At 38.7% G+C, this 27119-nt stretch overlaps 1 protein-coding gene and 1 long non-coding RNA gene across 2 annotated transcripts; both read left to right on the plus strand.

The window, feature by feature from the left end:
* The first annotated feature begins 2944 nt into the window (after nt 1-2944).
* On the plus strand, nt 2945-5690 carry NPY1R (neuropeptide Y receptor Y1). The gene is made up of 2 exons (XM_066184986.1): nt 2945-3643; nt 3764-5690. Exons 1-2 carry the CDS (start codon nt 2945-2947, stop codon nt 4220-4222), a joined length of 1158 nt encoding a protein of 385 aa, XP_066041083.1. The 3' UTR covers nt 4223-5690.
* Nucleotides 5691-11726: 6036 nt separating this feature from the next.
* Nucleotides 11727-15288, plus strand: LOC136291208 (uncharacterized). Its single transcript, XR_010721458.1, has 3 exons — nt 11727-11816; nt 14019-14097; nt 14198-15288. It is a non-coding gene; the product is annotated as an uncharacterized lncRNA (long non-coding RNA).
* Nucleotides 15289-27119: the final 11831 nt, after the last annotated feature.

Consider the following 27119-nt stretch of genomic DNA (forward strand, 5'->3'; position numbering starts at 1 on the left):
TACTCCGTACAGCACCATCATGTGATACTGGGGTAAGGTGGAGTTCAGCTTTAAGGGGGAGTCTCCAGGCTTCCTCACCAATCTTTAGGATCTGACTGGAGAAATACCAAAGGATCCTTCTCCTTTTCCTGCTCCTTCTCTGTCCAGCCTCCTGGGCCAGCCCCTGAGCAGACCAAAGACGAGCAAACCAAGGTGAGTTTCTCCCGTGGTTGCTTTTCTGTGACTCTGGATGGTTGTGTGCCAGTTAGGCTAGTGTTTGCTTGCTGTCTTAGCTGCAGGTGACAAAATCCAAGGGAGGGTTAGCCGCCAGGTAGAACTTCCGAGCAGCCGGGTGAACCATCAGCTTCGGCTGACAGCATTTTGTTCTTGCTTTTGCACAGCTCCAATAGTTTTGCTGTGCATTTCCATTCACCTCACTGCACATTATTTCACCCTTTTTGTCTGTTGGTGCTAAACTTTTGACCAAAATCTCTCACGGAGAGTCGGAGGGTGTGCTTAGTAGGGGAGACTGTGCAATCACCCAGAGGGGTCTGCAGAGCTTTGGCTTTTCCCCACACCAAACCTTCACTCAGAGTGGGGAGGGATCTGCTTCCTGACTTGGGAGCTGAGGGTTTAGGAGACACGGAACAGTGCAGCTGTCCGGGAGATTGAACTTCATGCCCCTCTGTTGTCTGGTCCACTTTGCAGAAGGACAGGAAGGAAGGACTCCTTATCACTTGACAGCAGTGCTGTGTTTCTGGGCTGGTTCCTAGATATGCACACATCAGAGAGGTTGCATCTCTGCTATGGGAAAGATGAGGGAAGAAGGAGCAGTAGCATTTTCTGGTTTCGAGTTTGATATTAAATAAATAAGCAAGAGCAGAGCTTGGCTAAGGGAGTAGAAAAACCAACAGCAGGAAACCCTGGACACCTTATTGCTGGGGGCAATTTGGTCCCGGCTGGTGAAAGAACCTGCCCAGTTCCCTCCTTGCAGGACGTGGCTCCTTGCCTGCACCTGCCATCATTCCATCGAGTCAGAGGGCTGGAGTGCCCACTTAGTGCTATACAGGTGATGGTGGAGTTCATGATTAAATGTAGATGTTGATTTTCAGACTATGATAAAGTTACACTGTGGGAATTGAGGAGCCGTGGCTCTCCACATCAGCCACATACTTTCCCTTTGGATAAAGCACCTACTTCTGGCTGTGACAGAAGCGATACTTCAAGGGATCTTGGGGGTGGAAATTTCTTTATTGGACCCTAAAACAGATTTGGGGGGCTAGGAGATCTGATCAATTTAGTTAGCAGGGGCAGAAGGTCTGAGAGATAATACTGAAGTGGATACCTAGATAGCTTGAAAATCAGAGTAATCAAACCTCAGACAGAGAAGCCTATTATCTGAAATCATTGCTGTTAACGCTCGGTAAAATGTCACTCAGAGGCAAGCTACATTGCCTGTCACAGTTTCATGTAGCCTTGTGGTGATTAGAAAGAGCCAGCCAAACCAGCTGGGGTTAGCTCCCAGCAGCATCGAGAAGGCATGGCATTGGCATGGTCATCCTTTGGCTGACCCTCAGGAGGAGCTGGAGCTGCAAGCCCAGCCCTCACACACTGGCTCTGCCCTAGGGAGGAGGCAGCCCAGGCTCTGGTGCCCAGCTTGTGGCTGGTTAAAAGTGTGTCTGTCACCAGTAAAAGACAAAGACAGTTCTTCTCCAGAGACTTACATGGTGCAGAGATTTATACCGAGTATCATTTAAGAACAAAAAGCTCACCTATTCAGGGTAACTTCTAACGAAGTACGTTTTAGGGGGCAATGTTTTTACAGCTTTTGTGATAAATGCCATATGAAGTCGTATTTAAACCCACTTCTGTGAATTTTAAGTGGCATTACTTTCATTACCATAACCTAAGGTTAAGTGAGCAATAAACTTAGCTCATGGGAGTGGGCAGAGAGAAAGTTCCAGATTCAGTGCAGAATGTAGTGCCGCTAATGATGCCCAGATTCAGTGGCACTAATGGCAAGTTGAAGTAATGGTGTGTCAGGTTATCGATTAATTGTTTCTTAATTGTTTATCAATTCACTGGATTTTATTTTTTACTTTGCCTTCTGAAAACATAAGCTTGAGCTTCAGATTTTTAAAATCCAAGGCCTTGCAAAAGGGTGGTTATTTAAGAATGCCTATTTCCCTTGCATGGCTAAAGAAATTTTCTGTAGTGTTTAAAACTTGCCAATTTTTGTCCTTTGTCTTGTATTCTTCTTTCTTTGCTACACACCCCTGCTAGCTAAGATTAAGGTGTTCAGAGTTCCTGATTTGCCTTTCACTCAGTGCCGGTGCTGCTGAGGGCACTTGGCCGCTCAACATCAAGTGTATGTGTTACAGAAAAAAAAAAAAAAAAAAAAAGGCAGCAATTGAGCCATTTTTCCATCCGTCACGTTAGTCAGATGGGCTTTCCCCCCTCCTCATGTGATGCCTGGATATAATTTCACTTAGAGCAGTTTGAGAAAGCAGACGTTTGCAGATTAAACTTGTGAAAAGGAGATGTAAAACATGAAGTGGAGGCTACGCTGCTGGGGGGCTGAAATTGCTTCCCGGCTCGCTGTTTCGTACGACTTGTGCCGGCGGGAACGGGCCGGGCAGGGCTTTTATCCCCGGTTGCTGTCCTGCGCCTGGGTCCTGCCTGCTGCAGCCCCGGTGAGCGGCGGGAGCCCGGCGGCGGAGCGGGACCGGCGGGCGCGGGGCGGCTCCGCTGGCTGGACACGGGCGCGTCGCGCTCCGCCCGGGGCAGGCGCCGTGCCCGGCCGTGACCGGCCCTGCTGCTTCCCTTCCCCCAGGTGCTGCGAGGGAGATGCGGCACTGAGGAGCGGGCTCGGCCCGGGCTCCCTGCGAGTCTGATGGGCGCGTTCTGAGCTCGGAGCGGTCTGGATGAACGCGGCGGCGGCGAAGGTCGGCGGCGAGTTTGAAACATGAATACCTCCGTTCTCGCTCCACCGGGAAATATTTCCGGTCACCTGAATTTTTCGGAGATGAACTCACAGATCTTGCAGTTTGAGGATGAAGACTGCCATGTGCCTTTGGCCATGGTCTTCACTTTGGCCTTGGCTTATGGGACTGTGATAATTCTGGGAGTCTCTGGCAATCTGGCCTTGATTGTCATTATTTTAAAACAAAAGGAGATGCGCAATGTTACCAACATCCTCATTGTCAACCTGTCTTTTTCTGATCTCCTAGTGACCATCATGTGTCTTCCCTTTACCTTTGTGTACACTTTAATGGACCACTGGATTTTTGGGGAGGCCATGTGCAAGTTGAACCCTTTTGTGCAATGTGCCTCCATCACTGTCTCAGTCTTTTCTTTAGTCCTGATTGCTGTTGAGCGCCATCAGCTGATCATCAATCCCCGTGGCTGGAGGCCCAACAACAGACATGCCTACATGGGGATTGCTGCCATATGGATTTTAGCCACAGCTTCCTCTTTGCCTTTCCTGATCTACCATGTATTAACAGATGAGCCCTTCAGAAATGTAACGTTCGATGAATATAAGGACAAATATGTGTGCTTGGACCTGTTCCCCTTGGACACTGCCAGGCTTTCTTATACCACAACGCTTTTGGTGATTCAGTACTTTGGACCACTTTGTTTTATATTTATTTGCTACCTGAAGGTAAGATAGAATCCTCTTGTAATACATACTTCGTTCTGTCTGATGTATGTTTACCCTTGCAAAGATGACAGTGGTAGGTTAATTTATCCCATGTGTTTCTCTTTGTTGAATTTCCTGCAGATATACATACGGTTAAAAAAGAGGAACAACATGATGGACAAGATGAGAGACAGTAAGTACAGATCTTCTGAAACCAAAAGGATCAACATCATGCTGATATCAATAGTGGTCGCATTTGCAGTCTGCTGGCTGCCTCTCACCATCTTCAACATCGTGTTTGATTGGAATCATGAAATTCTGCCTGTTGCTACCTGCAGCCACAACCTGTTGTTCCTAATTTGCCACCTCACTGCCATGATCTCCACCTGTGTGAATCCCATCTTCTACGGGTTTCTCAATAAGAACTTCCAAAGGGACCTGCAGTTTTTTTTTCATTTTTGTCATTTCCACTCCCGTGAGGAGGACTATGAGACTATAGCCATGTCCACCATGCACACAGATGTCTCAAAAACCTCTTTAAAGCAGGCAAGCCCCATCACATTTAAAAAAATAAATAGTGATGATGATGAAAGAATATAAAGTAATAAAAATTCTACACCAAACTGCAAGAAGTGTGATTGCAGGTGAAGTGTGTCCAAGGACAAGCACAATTACATAACAAGTACAAAAAGGGTAATGTTTTTCTTCCTTTTCCAAGGAACTTTGATGTCACTTTGAAATTATACACTGTGCATTTTTGCCCCTTTTACTGCTTTAATGTTCACAAAAGTTATAGCTGAATTTTATTATAAGACATAGTCAGACCTGCTACTACCTATGGTTTTCATCAGCTGTTTTTGTTCTGTTTTCTTTGTACAGTTCTGCACTTCAGCACAAAGGTTTAGTTATTGATTTTTTCTCAAAGAAGCAGTTTTCAGGAGTGTCCATTTAAGACCATTAGAAACAATATGAACCGCAGAGACACTGTCATTACAGAGGATATGCACCAAAGAATAAAATTAGGAAATTCTGATTTGAAGAGGACTTTTTTTTTTTTTTAAATTCATCTTTTGATCAACATCGAAATCCTGTAAAATCAGTGTAGGTATGCAAAAAAAGAATTATGTAAAACCTGTAGAATGTGTTTAAATGGGGACATACAGTTGTCTCATTCAAAGAGGCAATTTGGGCTGTAATCACTTAGTTTCAAAGACAGGATTAAGAAAGAAATTCTGTTCTAATTTACAAGAATAAAACCCTGCAGTAATTCCACAGAGCACAATGGGATAACTGATGCTTCAGCACAGCAAATGAAAATATAAATGGGGCTTCAGTCCCAAATGATTACAGCTGGTTTTAATAACACAGGCTTTTTAATTTATTAAATCCAAACCCCATTTTCATCTGGCATCACTGACAGGAGTTACTGTTTCTGGGATGAAATTTACCATCTGTTCTGAGCCTGTGAACCATGTAAATTCTCCTGGAGACCTCTGTCTGGAATCTAGAGGGAGATGGGACTGTTTGCTGCCTGGATAACGTGCAATTCCATCCTCACAGGTGACAGAGAAATTCAAGTCTGGTATTAAAAAAGTAAGATTGAGATACCTGAGTTTTTTCATAGTAATTAGTGTTGATCTATATAAATTATGTGTAGCCTCATAATACTTTGTGCTCAGATGCAATGGCATAAACCTGGATAATCTCCAAGACAGAGGATGGTTTAATCAAGACCTGCAAAATTTAAAAGAATGATATGAATATAGTTTGTGTATAATTGGTATGTTTATCTTCCAAACTCACAGTTCCCACAGTTGGTTGAAGCGTGGAAACATTTGCCAGATACACACAATAGACCTCTGTTACTGCTTAAAATATATATCCTCTAATTACACAAAATATTCATGGCTAGATGCCAGTTGAGGGAAACCATATAACTTGACTGCTGTAAATGAAATTACAACAATATCAGTCAGCTGAGGTTCTGTGTCATACAGTGTACTTTGCCATGTCATCAGTGTCTTTTTGAATAATCTGCTTAATAAAATACAGACCCTACTTTCTTTCAGTAAGATCACTTTAAATCATTCTGGCAGACAAGGGGATCTTTTAAATGGATATAAATGTAAATGCAATATAAATGGAAATCTGATGTGATCTATTTCTAAGCAAAAATATCTCAGGATGTTATGGTAAATTTAATATGTTCTAAATTTGACATGGATAAATGCTTAAGAAATTAAAATTATTTGGGTTGCCAGTATTTAAAAGTGAAACACTGTGCCTTGTGCTGTCTTATAAATAGTGTAGAATATTGAAGTAGCAATGTGTTCTTGTGCATTATAATTCCATGTATTTCTCTACTGGAAGATAATTTAATTTAAAAGGAGTTTTCTGTGCTTGAGAACAGAGGCAGAATGTAGAAAATTAATTATAAGACAGAAGGTTCTTTCAGAGCTTTGGCCATTTGTATTTTATGAGATTTCCTTTTTCTTTGTGCTTCTCCATGGAGTGTATTGTTAATAACTTGACAAGGGTTTCCCAAAATTATTTCTCTCTCACTTTGCAACAATTTTCATATTTCACAAGATATGTGTTTTCACAATGAGATAAAATGTACAAAAACAGCCATAGGTTTTTTTTATTAAGAATGTCACAATGGGTTTTTCCCATTACAAACGTCACTGTAAATTTTATGGCTTTTTTCCTCTCCTTTTTTTTTTTTTTTTTTTTTTTTTTTTTAAGCACTTTCTTTCAATGTAGTGCAAAAAAGAAAATTCACCCACTCGAGAAACTTTCAAGTTAGTTTGCTGGAAATTTTTGACCCAGCTGAATTAGATGCTTATACTGAGTAGGTATGGAGGAACTTTAGAGGAGCCTGCTGGTGCTCAGGTGTGTCCTAAGATTTGGAGGTCTCCAGTGGGATAGCAACGTAATTCTTCCTATATCAATATTTCTCCTGCTTGAGGTACAGTCTCAAATCATGCAGGCCATCTGACACTATGTCATTCTATCTCCTGAGAATGCATATCGGTTGTTTTTTGCCCACCAGCACCTGAAAAACAGGGCAAACTGTAAATGGGAGCATTCCTCCTGCTCATCTTTGTTAAGCTCAGGAGCCATTTTTTCTCTGCACTGCTGTCCCAGGATCAGGCTTTTCATGTTTCCTCACTTCCCTGCAAGAAGCCTTTCTGAGCCTCTGCTAAGGATGCAGGTTTGTTCTTTGTCACACAAATAACACAGGGCACACTGCCTGTAATGACAGTGGAAATGAACACAGTGTAAAGACTTGTGCAGGAAAGATCATTTGGAGAATTTCAGAGGCAAAATCATAGCTCTTCTGAAGAATTTGTTATGAGGACAGAGACAAAAGTATCCTCTCTGAGGTGCTGACCTAACATCTGCAGGGTGTAGCTCAGACCTACTGAGAGCAGTATTTTTGTCTTTGGTTTCGTGGCTTGACGCTGGAGTTCTCCAAAGCTTTCCCCTCCCAACAGCCAGCTACAGTAATGATGATCTTTTTCATTTTCAGAGTTCCAGCATGGCTTCTCCTCTATATGCTAAATTTCTTTACAGGATAAGCTGACAGGTTTCATGTTTCACTGTAATTTTTCAATCATTCTGGATTGATGTTTATTTCTTCTATGTGCTGTTTTGTCAAACGTCCCACACTTCAGCACATGTGGATTCCTGTCTCAAAAGCCTGAAGATCCCTTTTATTCTTTCAGACTTGTAGAAAAGTTTTAGTGACAGAAAAACAGAACAGTGAGTGATCTATAATATATCTTATTATTTATGTGTCATACATTTCATGTCAAATCTCCTGCCTTAAATGACAAATGTAACTATTTAATAAGCATCAGTATTTGCTTAATTTGTCAGTTATTTTAGCATCTTAAACGTCACTTTGATCGACCACAAACATTTAACATTTCTGCATAATCTAAATAAACCAGCATATTTATATATCATGTTAATAAATATGTCTGTGTTCCCATTTTGCTTTTTTTTTTTTTTCCCAAAGAAATAGTTGTGTCATTGTTACTATGAACATTAATTCACAACTTTCACATCAACATAAAAAAAGGATAATAAGAAAGGAAGATTAATTGACAATAAAACCTGCCTTTGGTAGGCTAAGAGAGAACTAGAAATTAAAAAATATATCTATATGTATATAATCTACCATGTCTTTATGACCACATACAGAGATAAGATTTAAACCAGGAAAACAAGTCAACATGACAGAACTTGAGCTGATGCTGACTGCATCTCATCACTGATGAAGGTGTGAAGGGCTAAGGGCTCATATATTCTGACTCTGTGGTCTTGCGCTACAGTACCAGCTATTATTAATGGTCCTAATGAGAAAATTTGATGCTGATTCATATTCAGAATGTAAATCAGTATATCTTTCAGTCAAGGCCTTTAAATCAAATTCTCATTTTGACCTCAGAGAAATGTTCTCAGATCAATGAAACCTAGAATTTTCTTAAAGTTAACCATTTGCCTAGGCATTCTACTGAATAAAACTGCATTACTGGCTGGCAGCTCACACTCTTTCCTAAAAATCAGACTTTGGATATATTAGCTTTTTACAGAAATAAGTTAATGGCTTATAGTTGTTAGACTGCTTGTTTTTTTTTTTGTTTGTTTGTTTGGTTTTTTTGTTTTTTTTTTTTTTTCCCCCCCTGGATTCTTTGGATTTTTTCCTGGGCCTCGTAATGCTTCAGTTTAAAGCTTTCCTTCCTACTTCTCTGTATCAAAGAATTTACCAAAGCAGTGCATAGCGAATGAAGACAATAAGGAGATTTTCTATCTTCTCTTCTTATTTTTAAAGCATACAAAACAGTAGGAAACACGAGCTTAAATAACATCTCTGTCTGCAACAGATTCAGTTCATTCAGTTGAGTGGAAAGGGGAGAGGAATAATACTTATAACCAAATAACAAATTTTGTTGACAGTCATTTCTCAGTTGAAGGATATATACAGATCCAAGGTCTACCATGCCCTCTTCATTCTTGTGTTCTTTAATATATGGTCTCTGCTTCCCTGAGTTATTACTAATTAGCCAAGTCATTACTAAAGTTGACATGAAAGAAAATTCTTTTATACAGGTTTTGCAGAATTTCAAATGCTTGAGTATAACATATACGACAAAAAAAAAAAAAAAAAGTGATCAGCTTTGGCTCTTACTCTTTAATTAACCTGTGGTCAGAAATTACTTCCCTTCAGTATTTCTGCCCATGCATAACAGTGTTACTGGTCTGATTGAAGTTGATATTTTAAATATTTGGGAGTGCATTCACAAAGACTAACTTCAGCTCTCTTTCTTGTCTCCTCCGGCAGCAAGCCAAGGGCGCTCACACCTGCACTACTCTGGTGCTATGCATTACCACAATGTCTTTCCCTCAGTTGTCTGTACAGCTGCTAAGTGGTAGGACTGCCATCTTCCAGGGCAGCACCAGGCCTGGGGACTACTGCCTCCCTTCCTCAATCTTCCATGGTGCTTCTGCTCTCCCTTTGTATTTCAGCCCCTTGCTAGCTGCTTTCTGAGGAAGCTGTAGAAATTTGTACTCTGATTTTGCAAAGTGCCTGAGTATATGATAAAATTCAACTCTATTCAGGACAGTGCTTTAAATAGTTTCTTTCATTAAAATTATCTTCCGGCAAGTGTCTCATAGGCAAGTTTCTCAAAATTTAGAAGTACATAATTTACAGAGCCTGTGTAGGAAATATGTCCATACAGAACATCCAGCTCATTGCAGCAAAACTGACAGCACAGTGTCTTGTGTTTTCCAAACAGCTGAACTGATCATATGGTTATTTATCATAGGTCAGGCTTAGTTGCAAGAATTTGCCCCAGGTGAAAACACGTTTAAAAGTGCTGTACAGGAGATGCTCTCCATGGTTAACTAACTTGCTAAAAATTATGGAACATTTCCGATATGGGGAAATAGAGTTTGGAAGAGGACAAAAAGCAGAAGATCTAGATGAAGTCTTTGAAGTCTTGATACCTTCTGTCAGACACAAAAAGACTCAAAGGGAGAATCAGATACTTATTTGTTTTGGGGAGCCAGCAGACTGAGAGGTAAATGGGGTTTTTTTGAGCAAAGTGGTGGTCAAAGAAGTATGTATGATAAACAGGTTCTCTGCTCCCATTTCCAGAAAAAGAATACCGACCTTTACAAATTACTTTGAAAATATATTTTTAGTACTCTTTACCTTGGATTAATCTAAATTGTTTTTTGAAACAAAGGAAATGAAATGGTTTTGGCAAAATTAAAAAATAACAGCTTTTCATCGCACCCACCCACTGCACCTGAGTCCATTTGCTTCTTCTTCTGCACAACATGGAGGAGGTTTGTTTATGGCAGGAGGAGTAACCTGATCAACAAAGCCCTCCTTGTCTCTCTTGGCTCACATGCACACTGATACTGTGCTGCTGTTTTTCCCTTTGCAACCTTCCCCCTGCCCCAGCCTCTCCCAAGCTATGAAACTCTCCCAAGTTTTTATTATGCTGTTTACGTTGTTTCTTAATAAAAGCTGTCTGTGAAACCATGTCCTTGAAAGCTCCTATTCAATGTGTGCTTGAACATATGGGTGAGATGTCATATAGGGCTTGTAGAAATGTGACTGGCAGTGTGAAGCTATTTCAGGCAATAGAGAAGCTGAAAAGTTCTTGCAAAGAAGTTGTTGCATACCGTTATTCAGCCCTTTTCATTTAAAGCTGTTTTTATAATTTTAGTCCATGTAATTTAAATGTCAGTTTGGCTTACAGGTCTAGAGTAAACTTCCTCTTGGTGATCAGCCACAAGAGACATTCAGTGAGGGGAGACACAGGGTAAGCCACTTTGTATCCTTACTTAGCCTTATAGCCTCTCACTTGCATTATAAGCTTCTTATTGTACCATACTTGAAGATATATATAGAAAACTCTTCACTTCTTTCTCTTGAAGACTAGTAGAAGTTATATAATTAAGAGATAGAAGAGATAGGAGTGGATTACCTTCTCTGATTTTTATTTCCATTATCATTATGATGGTAAAGTTTGAGGCTCTTCAATTAAGCTTTGACTTATTATCAGTTTGGGCACAGTGGTAGTCACCTGGATGTCAGTCACCATGCTGATATGCCTGTAGTTAGGCAGATGCTGAAGTAAAAGCCTTCAAGCCTCACCTAAAACACTGGAGGGTTAACGAAAAGCCTCCCATTGACTTCAGTGAACTTTGGGTGCGGTACTTGTTTTAAGTGACACTGAGGTGCAATACATGTATGAACATCTGCATTTGTCCAAGGGACAAATTAAAAAGTAATCTTCAGCTGGTTCTTACAGTATGGTTATCCTCTTAAATTCTTCTGTGAGTTTTACTCTAAGGTATTTTTTCGACACAATTACAAGTTAAACGTGTCTGATGAGCTGCCTGGCTTACTGATTTAAACTAATTTGCTTCACAGAAAATTGAAGAGGGTACTAGCAATTCATCACTAGCAAAAGTGTGGGCTTTATTTTTTTGATGATGATGATGATGACGATTACTACTACTGCTGCCTTTAAAAAAAAAAAAATCACTAACAGCCAGATAGCATAGGTTAGTTTACATTTGAAATTCACTTCAGACAGTAAGGAATCTCAACCTGCAGCACAGGCTGTGCATTTCCCTGGTAGAGGTGCACCTTTAGCAGGAACATACACAATTATGATTAAAACCACTGCAAGCTGTTGCTTCAAAACAAGTACCTTCAAAATTAGATAAGGGCACATTTAAGTCAATATACAGAAACTTGAATTCAAATATTAATGTTTTTTGTACTAGAATTTATACATTCAGATAATGAAGTGACTTAATGGAATTACAATGCCTGAGCCTGGTCTCTCGTCCATATTAGTCAAATACTGCAGGAACATCTCTGATATTGTTCAGGAGTTTATGGTATGGATGAGGCAGGTAAATGAGATCAATCTCTGTGTAGGAGAAGGGAATACAGGCGACCTCACCCCTGATAAGTAACAGCTGTGTTAATTACCCATTACAGCCCCGATGAGTCACAGCTATATCCAATAAAAATAAGTGCGATAAAAGGGAGTGCTTTAGCTAGTGAGGGAGATCATGGAGGAGGAACCTTGAGGAAGAGAGAACGAGAGGATTATGATGAAGAAGGATCCTGAGGAGAGCAAATCACTGCTGTGAGGTTAGTCTGGGTCTGCAGTTAGAGCCTGTTGTTGGAAGATGCAGTCATAGTCTAGCCAGGTAAATGCCTGCATTCAGAGTCTGCAAACTGATATCTGCAGTCATAGTTTAGCAGAAAATAACCAGTGGTTAGAGGCTGCAAGGGAAACCTACAGTAGGAGCTTGCTGCAGCCAGAGTCAGGATGGCTAAGAAGAAAGAAGAATAAACTAGGACCCTTTTCATGCTGTGATAAACAAGTCTGTGTTTTGGCTCATTTCTACCCTCTAACAAGAGGGCTTATGCATCATCTCTGAAGTTGTCAGATTGGTTTTTTAGGCTCACAGATTTTTATCTTGCCTAGGATGAGGGTAACATAAGGAAATGAAATAACTTGGCTTTTGAGTTCCTTGATGATTTTCACTCAGTCCTGAAAGATTTGCTGAAGCTTTCTGAGAGTGAAATGGTATTGGATAAGCTGAGTACCTGTTATTTAAATAAGGTTGTTCGTTTAAGCAGGATATACATACACATCATAGGTGTTAGCATCTGAAGCCTTAAATTCCACACAGGAGAATGTAGATATATATGTTAACTATCATTCATAGAAGCATGTTAAAATTCTGACTTCAAGTGAATTTTATAAATTTACATAAACCCCTTAACCTTTAGCAATTCTTGTGTCTAGACCATATTGGTAGAATAAACAAACCAAGCAGTGCTAACTGTGGAATTTGTTCTAGCAAGAGGGTTTTGGTTTCTCTGCTCCTGGAATCGTGTCTGAGGATCAGCATCTGAAGGGAGACATGGGTTATACCTTACTAAGTGAGGCGAAGGTACCTTTGCCAGCAGTATATCTGACTTCCTAAGAAGAGCTTTAAACTGAGAGTGATGTGAAATGAAGACCATTGGCAGCAGCCTGTGAGGGACAGAGCTGTCTAGCAAAGGGTTGAGAGTGGTGTGAGTGAAGGCAAACACAAAAACCACAATAAAGAGCCTAAATGACTTTAGGTGTTTTCAGGAAGCAAGGAAGTGCCTACAAGGCACTGATTTGGGAAAAAATTCCTCAGTCTGGGAAATGGCATGTTCAGGTGTCTCTGAAGTACCTGTACAGGAGTGTATGCAGCACGTGGAATAAATGTGAGTAAGCAGAGAAATGCATGGAGTTGTAGGGCTATGGTCTTGTTGGGATCATGGCAATGTAGTGGGATGACTCCCATGACTGCAATAATGCAGTGGGGGGATACAGGCCCTTTAGGAAGGACAGGATAGGAGCTAGAGTTGCCCTTAAGGGCTCCCTTTTGGGAGAGAGTAGTTAGAGTGTATGGAGTCCTTCTGAAGATGGATGAGGAGCCAACTGAGAATTTATGGGCGAGGATTAAACAACAAACCAGTATGGATGAAACTGTAGGGAGTGTCTACTACAGGCTGCCTGCTCAGGGAAGCAGTAGATGATGCTAGAAGAAGCCTCAGGTTCACAAGAAAGGCCTTGATCCTTGTGGTGGACTTTAGCTACCCTGATAACTGCAGGGCACTTAGAAATCCATGAAGTTCTTGGAAAGCACTGGTGAAAATTTCCTGATAGAGATGACAGAGAAATCAGTGAGAAGATCTGATAGTCTTCATACTTGCATATAAGGAAGAGCTTGTCAGGGGAGTGAAGACTGAAGGGAGTATTGGCTTCAGTGACAGTGGAGTTTAGACTCCTAAAAGAATGGAGCAAGGCAAAAAGCAAGATCACAGTCCTGAACATTAGGAGAACAGATTTTGGCCTCTTCATGGATCAGTCTGGAAGAGTCCCATAGGCTAAGGCTATGGAGGGAAGAGGGGACCAGGCTGGGTATTTGATATTCAAGGATCATCTCTTTGAAACTCAAGAACCATCCCAAAGAGCGGGAAGTTAAGCAGTTATGCCACAAGGCCTGTGTAGATGTACAAGAAGCTCCTAGGAAAAGTCAACCATGAAAAGCAAACATACAAAAGGGAGGAAAAGTGATAGATAACATGAGAGGAACATAGAAATGATTCTTGAGGATACAATAATAGGATTAGGAAGGGCAAATCTCAACGGTAGTTGGGTCTGGTGAGGGACCAAGGAAACAAGAAAGGCAGCAGGATGGGCTTCTGGAAGTACATAAGCAGCAAAATATGTGGGTATGGGCTCAGTGTCACAGGACATTGAAGAGGCTGAGGTACCGAATTCTTTATTTCCTATGTCTTCATTAGCATGACCAGCCTTCAGGAATCCCAGGACCTGGAGACCAGCAAGAACAAGGAGGGCACACCCTTGGTAGAAGAGGATCAGGTTAGGGAATACTTAAACTACTTGACATAAATGAATCTGTTGTATCTGGATGCAGCCTTCCTTCAGTTATTGAATAACAGATCCTGAAAACCATTTCTAGGTTCATGAAGGACAGGAACATGATCAGGAGTAGTCAGCATGGGTTCTCAAATGGGAAGTCAAACTTAACCAACTTGATAGCCTTCTATGAAGATGATTATCTTACCAAGCAAACTACGGGCATGGTAGATGGAGAGCCATGGATGTTGTCTACCTTGACTTCCATAAATGCGCATTTAAGTTTGAACAGCAGTCCCAGTCTCTGAAAAAGCCTTTTTACTTTGCAGATGTTTCAATGCTGACAAATTGTCTTGTATTGCTTTTGTTAATCCACTAAGGAAGATCCAAGTAACCTTTCATATAGAAGTATTGCCACTTACTTCACTGTTGATTGAATTTGGTGTAATAAGCTTTTAGATAGACCTTTTAAGCTATATTTGAGTTATATAAGGGCTGTTAGAAAGGCACTGAATATAACAGTAGCTTGGTGCAGTTGTACTCTTCCAAGTTTGGGGAAGATTGGGAGCTATGCAGTTAAAAGCATTTTTATCGGTGCCCAAATAAGGAAAATAATGGAAGAGCCATACTTGCCTGCTACATTTGGCAGCAGCCATCCAGGCAGTTATCGATAGGGCAACAAGTATGCTCTTATGTCTGAGATAGGCAGTGTAATGTGGGAAGGAGTACCATGGGGCTGAACAGCTATAGAGCACAACCAAGAGTTTTAGTTCTGCAGTTTTACTCTTTATGGAAACATGAGAGGAGAGTTGAGGCAAATTTGGTGGGCTGAGAACAGGCCATGGAGACATGGAAGCTGAATGTTAATAATTTTGATATTTAGAATAACCTGTAGTAGAAAATGTATGACAATTAACAGTTCTGGGGCTAAGCTTTAGCACATGTGTTTGTCAAAGTTTGTGATTGGGGCATTTTTATTTTCTAAATAAAACAGGATTATTTGAGTAGTGAAATTCAGTTGAGCATAGTTCCTGTGTTAGAGAGACAACTTGTTATTGAAAGTGCTGACAGTACCAATTATTCTTTTACAACTCTAGAGCTGGATGAATTTGAAAGAGTTCTGATTGCTCTAAAGTACTTTGCTTACTAGGTGTGATAATTTAAAAAAAAAAAAAAACTACAGATGAAGCAATGTTTCTGACGATATATGCCATGCTACTAGTCTTAAATTAAAGACATGAGTGTTATTCATACACTTCAGCATTGGTGCTAGCCCTGTCACACAGTGTATTACCATTGGATTTCTTGGACAGTTTTCTCAGAAATGTGATGTTGCTTGTACAATAACTATGATTGCCATTAGGCCAAAAAAACCCAGTCATACAAAACCTCTCTGCTCAGAACATATATTTTTATATGATTTTTTTAAACTATACCTTCTCTCCATCAAACACAACTCCAACCTGTGTTTTTAGTTCAGGGTAGCACAGAGACAGTTTTGATGCCTTAAAAATCTCACAGAAAGCTTCTGCTGTTACTGACCCAATCTGAAAGCTATGCCGATTTTTCAGTGCTCTCTGGAAGCAGATCCCTGCTAACTGCAGTATTTAATTATACCTCAAACTATTCTGCTACTGTGCCCTATAGTTAGCCAGAATTCAAGATCAGATGAAGTTGCTTTGATTAGACAGAAGCTGAGACAAACATGTTCTTTATCCAATGCTATTTAAAAACACCTTTTATACAGTGCTGTTTCCAGAATGACAGGAAGGCAAGTTCCAAGTGAGCATGGGTTTAAGAAGCTCAATCTCTGCTTCCTTTAAGTGTTCTGTTTGCAGCTCTTTACACTGACCCTCAATTGGCATTGCAAGCAGCCACTGGTGTGACCACTGAAATGTCAATCACACAGACCTCTTGTAGGCATGGTACAGGATTAAGCAATCCCTCTCCCCACCTTTCTCTCTCCCCATGCCTACGCATCACAAGCACTTTTCAGACTAAAAGGTAAACAAAGCTGTGGCATAGATCCACCTTAAGAGCAATAAACCTAACAATAAAGAAGGGATTTGAATGGGGGCATTGTTCCTATTTGTCAGCTGGTTACATCGACACTTGTTCTGGTGTGAAGGCAGGGGTTGGTGGGAGGAATGAGTGAATGTCTAAAGATGGGAATACACAGTGCTTGAGCTGGCGTGGCCACATAAATATATTAGTCAAACTGCATCCTAACTTTTTAATAAGGAAAATGCTTCTTAATCCATCAGTGTTGGCTCTGACCTGCTATGAGGTCAACTATTTTGGGTGAGCCACTGGTTTTTCCAAACAAAAAGGCTTGGTTAGACTTTGTCTAGAGCCTGAGTACTTGCTGCTTTAAGGGAGCCTTCTCTAGTCTTAGGATTTAAGCTTTGCACTCTGACAACCATTTTTGTTTTTCCATATAGAAACACCTTTCATGCACACTGTGCTATAGAAGAAGCTGTTAACTCTTTTCCAAGAAATATAATAATCATTGAAGTATGCATTTTTTAGTAAACTCTACGTTCATATGCAGTAATCCATGATGAGAGTCTTTGGGTTCCAAAACTTGGTATTTCTGTGGGTTTTTTTCTTTTTATCACCTGGAAACTGTGGAAGAGACAGATTGTTGCAGGGCTACATCTAATGAGAAAAAGAGTTATGCAATTGTGTCAAAACTGAATTCAAGAAGTGACTGTGGTCAAGATTCTGTTGATTCTATGTTTCTGTGACTAGGCTAAGCAATGTCACTAGCCCTGATATTTGAGATTTCTCCAAGCATACTCTGGTATGCCAGTAGGTTCAAACTGTCTTTCTACAATCAATCACTTTTACCAGCAATTACTGTGTTGAATCACTGTGAACTTCAATTTTCAACTCACTTTCAGAGTTTTAACTTAGAAGGAATTGCCTTGATTCAGCTAAGCTTGACTTATGAAATCATATATGACTCAGCCTGTATCCTCCCTTGTAAAGTGCTTGGAGACTGTGATATGTGATACTCATACAATGAGAGTGCTTATTTACTGCATTCACTGAAGCTCATTTGCATCAAATATTTAAGTTTGAACAGCAGCATTTTTTGAAAGAGAGAAATAACAACTAAGATTTCAAATGTGAAATTGTCTTAACTGAGGTTCAGTCCAGTCCTTAAGATATAGATGTGCACTTTATATTAATATCCAGTCTGGAGGGTTTTTTTTAGCTGATTGTCTTAGCAAATAATTACAAGGACATATATCTGGTTTATGCATTACAACTTTTGCATATGAATGTGCAATAAATGCATATAAACCCATTATTAGACATATTGGAAAGATCACTTTGAATAAAGTGACTGAATTAAAAATCTAGAGACTTTTAGAATACTGTAACTTCTTGACTTTTCCAAACTTTCACAGTAAAATATAATTTGACTTTGACATAGTGTATTCTGTCACATTTCTAAAATGAAATGGCTATAGCCTGATATTTTGACTAACAGCCTTTTTCTCAGTAAGTTAGCATTCATAAGAGGCATAAAAGTCTAGGAGATAAAAATGGAGTTCCTCTCTGGGTTCATTATGAATTTGGTTAGAGGAAATGGTAGTAGGAGGTGCTGATTTTCCTTTATCTTCCCAGGCCTGTTGGTATTTTGCAAACACTGGTGCGCTCCTAGCTGTTCTCATGTTACTCTGTGGAATTTGTTTCAAGATTTTCCTTCTGCTCTGTTCCTTTTTTAAAAGTATATTACTCTTTCTGGCCAGCCCTTCAGATGATCTTACCAGCTCTCTCACTTAACACATGCAAAGAACTTGATGGCCGGTTTTCTAAAATCTAAGATTTTCATTACAGTTATGGAAGGTAACTGTCTGAATCATACAGTATGTGAAATGAACCCAACATACAGTAACATAACTTTTTAATAGAAGAAATTGATTGTCATCACTAGCCATTTGTATCATCGTCTTAGGATTTTCCCTGCTGATCCCCTTTGGCAGCTTCTTAGAATTGCTTTGAATTTAGAATTCGTGATGCTGGGAGTTTTAAATGTAATAATAGGTTACATTTGATTGACTCAGTATTAAATATTGAGGCCCTGCTGTGAGGCCTACAGAAATCCATAAGTAAACACTTCCATTGCAATATAATATGTGCATTCTTTACTGCACTGAACATTCATGGAGTTTCTGCATATGAGCTATGCATTTTCTTGTGTCCTGATTATTTCAGAAAACCTGCTCAGAATTTTGCCACCCCCTTTCAATGACAATTAGTGCACAGCCCTGCAGATTCCTGGATTCAGGGTTTTGGAAGAAGTCTTTGGCTGCCTTCCCCTATACAAAACTGGGAAGGATGAATCTGCTGAGAAATATTAGAGAGAAATCCAACTGCTGAACAAGCTGCTTAAGAGACTCAAAGGTCTTTCTAACTTGCAGAATTATATATGTCTATATACACATGCATATATGATAAAATGGACAGAACAGGTCTCCAGGAGACAGGGTATCTATGCAGACAGCTGCCTTTGAAGTAATGGCTCTTTTAGAAAATTTTTCTTCATGAACCTGAAAGAAATATTTCTGTGTCCAAGTAAGGTGAGTAAGGTCAGTCTGCCAGGGTAACTGCATTACAACAATTCTGTCTAAAAGAAGGCAAAAGAAAATCAAGTCAATGAAGGTGGAAAACAGTAAGAAGCTGGTAGAGCACTGAGGATAAAAAAAGTAGCATTGGCAACCAAGTTACTGATTTAGTGCCAATGTTCTTTTTGACTATGGGTTAGAGAGAGAAACAACATTTGCAGCTATCTTCCTCCAGGCACCAGATTGCTAAGAGAGGCAACAAAGCTTGCAAATGCTTTGGTAAAGTTCCAGTGTGGTGAATGGATGAGGAAAATGTGTAATAGCTTCACTGAACACTGAAATTGGAGTTGAAATAACAGCATATATTCTTTTTCAAGACCAGAAAGAAAAGTTAATTCAAGGTAATACATGGTTTGGGTTGTTTGTGAATACCAGTTCTAGACTTTGTAAAAAAAAAAAAAAAAGTATACGGTTCAGATTTACAAAAAGCTTTAAAATATTTTTTTCTCATAATCTTGATAAAATTTGGGGTAAAAAGCTGTTGTGAGGTGAGAAGATTTCATTCTGCCATTAAATATTAAAAATTAGTTGTTTCAGCTTTTTTTTTTCAAATAAAACAACATTTTGATAAGACTATGAAATTAAGCACTAAGAGGCATCTAAAATCTTCTCCTTCCCTCTGGAAAAAAACCCCCATGTTGGTTGAAAGAAGTAAAATTTTATGAATAACATGGTTCCAAATAAATGACATTTTGGGGTGGTTTGGTTTATAAAGATACACTGGTAGAACTCCAGTTCTTACACACTCTTACAACATCCTAAATGTTAGATGTGACTTCACAGTGAATTAAAACTCTTTTAATGTTAATGTAAGTGAAAACCATTTGTCTTCTTCCATAATTTTGTAAGGTCCTTTTGCAATAATTCTATAGAGAATGGACTGGAGAATTGGAAAAGGATATGGAATGTCTGTAGAAATTTTTACCTTCCCTTCCTAAAGGAGGTAATAACTCAAGTGAAAAACTGCATAACTAGAGGCACTGCAAAGGAAAAATAGTAGGGAAGCTTGGGAACATAACTTTTAGAACAGATTCATTTTAGAAACTAATAACATTTGTTGCTTTAAAAAGTAAGTTTGCAAATTGCCTAAGATCAATATGACTTCAGAAAACAGGCCATAGATCTTCACTTTTTAAAAACATAAGATGAATATTAGTGAAATTAATTAATCCCTTGCAACCAATGTTTCTCTTTTCAGTAAGGAAATTCCTATCTTTGTACGTTTTTCCACATTAGTTCTCACCACACACAGAGGTCACATTCTCTTCTGTGATTTTTCATAAAAACACCAAAGTACAGTATCTACTGTACTTATTCTCTGGTACTATGTGTATTAGAATGTTTATTAGAGGAAGAATAAGCAGAGAGATGTGTGGGTGATAGCTTTGTTATTGTGGAAAGACTGAGCTTGAGAAATAAGCACTAGTCACTATGGCAATGAACTTAAACTCACCATGTACGAATGTAAGGTTTTTAAAATTCAGTTTTTCTTTTTTTCCTTTTTTTTATTAGATGTAACATAGAAACAATAAAGGAACAAGTGAGTGTTGATTTACAGTCCAATTCTTCTAAACTACATCAATCTCTGCACAGATCCGGGGGTGCTGGAAAATTAAGAAAAAACTGAAACAGAAGGGGCAAGAGAAAATATTAGAGGAAGGAATGATAAAGAATAAATGCATGATGCTTTGTCAATCTTTCTTGACAATGGTATTGTTAGCTTGGTATAAGCTTTAAACTAATTTTTTTTAGCAGATACTTAACAACTAACTTTCCAGAAATCAAATGCAGTTTTCTACTCATGGTTTAGTTTCAGGCATATGACTGAATGTCATAACTCATCCACTGAAACCCGGGACAGTCTGTTTGGACTGTTCATAGGACTGCGGGTAAGCTTTCAACTATTGAATCAGGAGTGTGGTTGGTTGGATGAAAGCAACTGACAGGATGTACAAAAGAATGCATGTTCTGTCTTTAAAGCTGAGCTATAATGAATAATGAATTGTTACTGGGACAACAGTGTCAATCATTAGTCAGTAAAATAAAGGTGATGATATGGTTTTAGGTATTTTCATATATACATATGTACAAGTGTGTGGATATAGACAGAGATTAGATATAGACAGATATATGCACACACAATGTTATAGAAGAGTTTCTCTTGTTTTCTTTTACGCTAATAACCATGAATGCATAACCCTGTAAAGCAGTGCTGTACATGGGTACTCTGATTGATTATGCTGCCATTGTAAAAATTTCCCAAGATCAATTTTCAAACCATAACAATTCTTATCACTTACTCTTTCAGGAAACTGAATGCACTTCAGATCCAAGGCTAATTTACTGTATCTCATTTAAATTTGACCATACCTATTGCTAGCATTTAGATTTGTTAAACAGTGAAAAAAAATTGCTGTATAATATTCCTAAAAATGAAACTTCCCAAGCTGTTGTGCTTTCCTCTTGGCTCTTTTGGGGGCTTACAATACTAGAAGAGACCACCTGGGATATCCATTCAAGTCCTCTGCCATAGCAGATTTGTTCTTTGTTCTACATGTGAACCTTCCTGTTGATTCATAAGAACAAATTTCTGTGGCTGCTATAAACTGAACAGTTTAGTCAAAAGCATTGGAGGTAATCAAAAGTAGCTATGAGATAACAAATTCCTTTTGTATTACCAACAATTTATTTTCTGTACGTCAGTTGAGAAGGAAAAAAACCTCTAGATTAAGCATTATAAACATTGTAGCTCATTCCAACAAGTGACGCAAATCCTCAGTTTTACAGTACTGGAAGTTCTTCCTCAATTTTTTAAAAGGAGAGAGAGAACCAGACTATGCTGAATATGTATGCGTGTGTGTAACGAAACATAACAGATTGGAGAAAATATGAACTTTTCAGTCCATTCCTGCAATTCTGATGCTGACAAATGGTGATTTGTCCTTGTTCCAAATGCAACTCTTACAACATTTTGCAAGATCAAGCTCTCTAATAAAATATAACATAGCAATTAGTAACCACATTACCAGTGAGCTGCTGGAAGGCATTTAGATGCCACAGTAATGCTGTAATCAGCACTCAAAAAGAACAGCTATAAAGAGTGTATAACTTGGTTAAATTGAGGGAAGTGCATATTTTTATATTATTACTTTCTGCTTAGACTTAAATGATTATTTATAGAATCAGGGCTGTCAGTTACTAAAATAAATAAATGTAACCAGTCCTTCATCTCCTTTGTTTCCCTGGCTACTGTGTGTGCAGTGCGTCAGTAAGGACAGTAATATCTCTATGTCCAACCTACTGCTTTCTTCCCTCTTATCTGCTTTAATTGTGGACCCTCAGGTGATATTTTCCTTTTTTCCACTGAACTACTCTTTTCATTATACCGACAAGATGCCATTAGGTAACAGGGAAGCTGATTGCTGAGCGTGGTGAAAATGATCTGTTACCAGTCCATCGGCCCCATTTAGGGGAATAATTGTAATTTCTCTGCTTATTGGTGCAGAATTCAAGTGGCCAATATTTAGGCACTGCATTTTTAAAACTGAAAAGAAATCATTGATCTGATTATGATCAATCTTTATTAAAACTCCCCAAATAAATATTTTGCTTCAGTTATCAGAGAATGACACAGTTTTTAAAAATCTAAGTAAAATAGCCATTGCTTTTCTTTTAAGGTTACAATTGCTGTTTCTTGTTGTGTACCATAATGATATAGATAGTTTCCTCACAAATCTTTTACTACTTGAAGGTATCCACAAAGCCCTTTAAACTGAAAGCAATGAGAGGTTCATTGTATATCGGCGATTGATGGAGAGACGGGAAGACTGATTTTGGTGATCAGAATTCAATTTTACTCAGGTTTTCTAAGAACTTATATACTATTTCAGTAAGGTTAATAATTTCTACTACAATAATTAGGTTAAAAGATCATACAAGCAACTTATGCACTTTACAACATCTTTATCATAGGAGGTTGATTGAATCTCTTCCCTTAAACAGGTTTAATCCCATCTTCTCATAATCTCAAAGTTCTGTTTGTCCTTGCCATGGCATCCTAGTCATCAGACTAGCTGTCCTAATTAAGTCTGTCTTACTCTCTGTCTCGTGTATTCCCACAATTGTAGGCTGAGAACATGAATTCTTTATTGATGAAGGTTTTGGGGCAAATAGCTCATGACTGATATGGGAAGTAGCAAACTGACAGGTGATCAGGGTTTAAAGAGAAGTTGATTTTGATCTAGAAATGCGTGCTTTATCTGTTTTCTCTAATAAGATTAAATTTAGGATAAATTCCCATTGATTGGACTAAAATCCAAAATCTTAATGTTTTAAATCCATGAATGTATTAACTAACTTTACTATTAAGATAGTAAAGGTTAGGAATTCATGCTCTCAATAATATAATGTGAAAAACAAAACCATCCCTAACCACTTCCACAGGGATTTTTTTCTACTTTACAACATTTTTGAAAGCTTGAATAACTCACAGAAAAGAGCAAAGTAGAATTTATGGAGGTGATGTAACTGTCTCACCTGTCTCCTCATAAATAGATTGCATTAATCTTAGCTTCCCTCTCCTTGATTACATCTCATATTTGAAATTATTACTATCCTAAATTATTTCCTGTTTGAAATACAGATTTTTTTTTTCAATCCAGTCTGGCATGCATCTCACTGAGGTGCTTAATTGCCTTTATACTGGGAGAAGTTACTTGAAAAACTTGTGCTTTCTAAACCCAGACTGATTCGTACATAAGGAAACACCTGGGTTTGATTGAGATTATTTTTCAGCATGCAACATAAGATATGAAAGTGGTACAAGATCTGAAGACTACAGAAACTAAATCCCTCAGCACCTAAAAATCTCCTGTTAATCCTGTAGGAAAAGGCCTTCTATAGCAGGATCTTTATCTAGGTAGAAAAACTAAGGATTTTAGGTGCTCAAAGACTGTGTTTTGCATCACCCCAACTGGGACTGAAACGGATGCAGCTGAAGAGCCCACTGGACAACAATCCAAGGAAGTCTGAATAGGGGCTACATAGAAAGTATCACCCTTTGCATGTTCCTGTTCTGTGAATGAAAACAAGACTTTTGGTCCAGGGCTAAAATATTTTTCAAACATTTAGTTAATTTACCTATATCCACTATTCCTCCTGTTGCTGAAAACCAACCACTTTCTATTCTAAATGTTACAGTAAATCTCAGTACTACTCACTGTCTTTGCTGTTCAGAGCAATTGGTTATAACCGCATAGCAAAATTAAAATATGCAGCACATGCAGCATTGTCTGTTACACCCCTGGGCTAACATCAGAGAGGGTTAAGGTGCAGTATAAATCAGCCCAGAACCGGAGTTTAGGAAATTTTTGCCTCTGAGGCAACTTTTTCTTGTTTCTGCATGTGGAGGAATCAAAAGAGCCCAAAGGAGAATGAGTCCAGAGCAATATGTTTGCCCAGCTAACTCAGTGTATGTCAGAAAAGGAGCAGGCAGCCTTGACACAGGTGCCTAAGATTCTTGTATTCTCTTGCAAAGTGTCAGTAGTTCCAAACTCAGTCTTGTAGGAACAAAAAAAGTTCTCAGTGATAACTGCCAGGAAAACTCCAGGTTATCTTTAACTCCAGTGGGACGTAAATATTTTATTAAATAGTATGTTTGTGGAGTCATATGAAACTCCTGATACCTTGCTTTGAAAAGAAAAAAGAGTTTTGGTCTCTAAGCCTGTTTGACTTCCCATCAATAAACATTTTTGCACTTTCAGTTTCTTATTAGTGTTTCTACCATCCTAGTGGAAAAAAATGTCATAAGATTGTTTTCTTTTGCTAAGTTAATATACTGGTTTTGCAGTCTGGGGATGTTTTCTCAGCAGGGAAATAATTATTCTGAAAACAATGGTTTTTTCTTAATGTCGTCTAAGCCTTTGTAGGATACCCAAGGCTGCAAGCCAAACCATCCACAGCATGAGATTTGCTCTCTTTCATCAGTGACTGTGTTGATAACCATGCATTAAAAAATGATCCTTATTCTACTAATAGGTGTATAAAGTATAATTAGATCTATCCAAAAGCTAGCACAGTTAGTGTGTTGAAATAACACATGCACAATGCCCATCTCTGTGCTGGTGGACAGAGCATTTCTCAGGGAGATAGGTGGTGTGGTGCTCTGTTACCTGTTCTACCACTTGCAAAGCGTGGCGTGGATTAGGGCCGTGTCATCACTTGCACCTTTTTGACTCCATGAGCTGTGCTGTACATCAGGTGATAAAACAAGTCAGAAATTATAATTCTAGGCAACATGTAGCAAAGAGGGACTTTCAATGATTTCATCTCAATTTTTTAAAGTGCAAATAAATGATGGAAGTCTGTAATACAGCACTTAGCTTTTTCCTGTCTAAGAGCTACTTTTGATCTCAATCCTGCCTCAGTCATTTAGCTTTAGGATGCTTCAATGCCATTAACTGAAATGAGGTTACATTAGGCAAAAAGATTGCAGCAGTTTTCATGAAAAAGCATGCTAAAATTCCATTAACTTGCCAGAATTGAACTTCTCTGTTGAACTCTAACTCTTCAAAGCTTCCTCTTGATATGCTTTTATAAATGCAAGACTCTGGCTTTGGTGCTTTAAATAATACTCATTTAGAGCTTTAGATTTAGTTTATAAGTATTTTATTGGGAATATTTCCATTTATCAGTCATATATTTTATTGCTTAATATGATTATTTAGCATGACATTTAAGAGATGCTACTGACTATAAATTCTGTAACCAGCACATTGACAGAAGAATATAAAAGCATCCAAGTTTGTTTTGTTTTGTTTTTTTTTAATCTCTGAGAGCAAGCTGTCACTTAAGAAAGTTTAGCCTCATAGTTTGTGGAAATCCAGAGTTCATGATTAACATGGCTATGTATCTAGTTAGTTTTGCAAAATTACTTTAACACAGGATGGTGTATATTTGTAAGTGGTAGAAAGCAGAAAAGCTTTTAATATTATGCGTAATATATATCTGCACAAAACTGTTAACTGGACTGTACTGGTTACTGATTTTATTTCAGTGAGGGTTTTTAAGTATCTGTCATCCCTAAAAGTTGTTGATGTTCTGATGTGTGGCTACAGCAAATGAGAATTTTTCAAGACTATGGAATCTTATGCCTTACTCTGAAGTAATTCAATCACAGGGAATCCACCTTTTTAGACCTGGTCTGAGAAAATTTATGTAAAGTCATCTGGAGTAGTCTAGGCAAAGTGTGTAAGGCCAAAGTACCATAGAAATAGTAATCTCCATACAGAGAAGAACTTTCTGAGCTGCAGTTGTCTCATTGCTTGCTGTTCTTTAGTCCTACAACAGAGATTAGGATACCTCCATCTGTATTTCTACCAAGGTCTAAGTTCCAGATTTGGAACTGATTGTTGCCTATTGAAACTGATCTCTGTCATTGTGTGGCCCTAAAAAGTCCCCTCTGTGGTTCTTATCATTATGGTATAAAGTGCAGCAGAAAAACAATGCATACACAACAGAAAAACAAATCATACTGTTATCGATATCAAATGTGCAGTAAGATCTTTCTGAGGGTTACAAAGTACCCTATAGACACAGCTCGTAGCAAGCAACATAATTCATCATGCTGAAAAGTTCCTCTTTACCCTTCCTGCCTTTATGAATGTTGTAGATTTTTTCCAAGTCGGGTGTCAGTGTAACATTTGGAAGCATTAATCTCTTTGTATTACTTTAAATGACTGACTGGTATTGATAGATCCTGGCTGGGGCGGGTTTATTTGGGTTGGGGAGAGGTTGGTTTGCTTGCTTGCTTGATTTGGTTTGGGCTTTTTGGTTTTGTTTTTTTTTTTTTTAATATGTTTGTAATTTTACAGCAAGGATGCTTCTAGAATAACTGATAATGTACCCATGGGAATGTGGTCATATAAATCACAAGTGTCAAGCGATGCAATGTCTTTTCCCTAAACAAAGCAGAAATGTTGCATGTAGAGTATTTTCTCTAAACATGTCTTTGGGGACACTCACCCAGGCTTTGAGGTCTTACCTCTCAGCAATACTGAATCCTGTCAAGGAGATCCAGTGTGAGTGCTAATGTTTCAAGTCTTGCTTGTCCTTACAATATCTCATCCTAGTCCTTACAGCATCTGCAGTGGAGCAGTCATCCTCAGCAGTTAAAAAAATACCCTTGTGTCTGTCTTGGGAGTTCCTCAAGCCTAGAAATTAAGAAGCCTTACTCCTTTCTATTCGAAGATAGTCAACAGGCTTCAAATCCTGCTTAATTAATAGATACCACTTTAAATGAGGTATATCATCTGAATACTAAAAATATTTTGCAAAGTTATGTGGCTTATGTCTGTCTGGGAAGGGGAATATTTCTCTCCACTAATCCTT

This window comes from Chamaea fasciata, unplaced genomic scaffold, assembly GCF_029207755.1.
Source record: "Chamaea fasciata isolate MVZ Bird 193981 ecotype frontalis unplaced genomic scaffold, bChaFas1.0.hap1 SCAF_6, whole genome shotgun sequence".
NCBI lineage: Eukaryota > Metazoa > Chordata > Aves > Passeriformes > Sylviidae > Chamaea > Chamaea fasciata.

Excerpts from the sequence above, each read along its gene's own strand:
- NPY1R (XM_066184986.1), top strand. The coding sequence starts at position 2,945 with ATGAATACCTCCGTTCTCGCTCCACCGGGAAATATTTCCGGTCACCTG. Across the intron at positions 3,644-3,763 it reads TATTTATTTGCTACCTGAAG|ATATACATACGGTTAAAAAA; the intron begins GTAAGATAGAAT and ends AATTTCCTGCAG.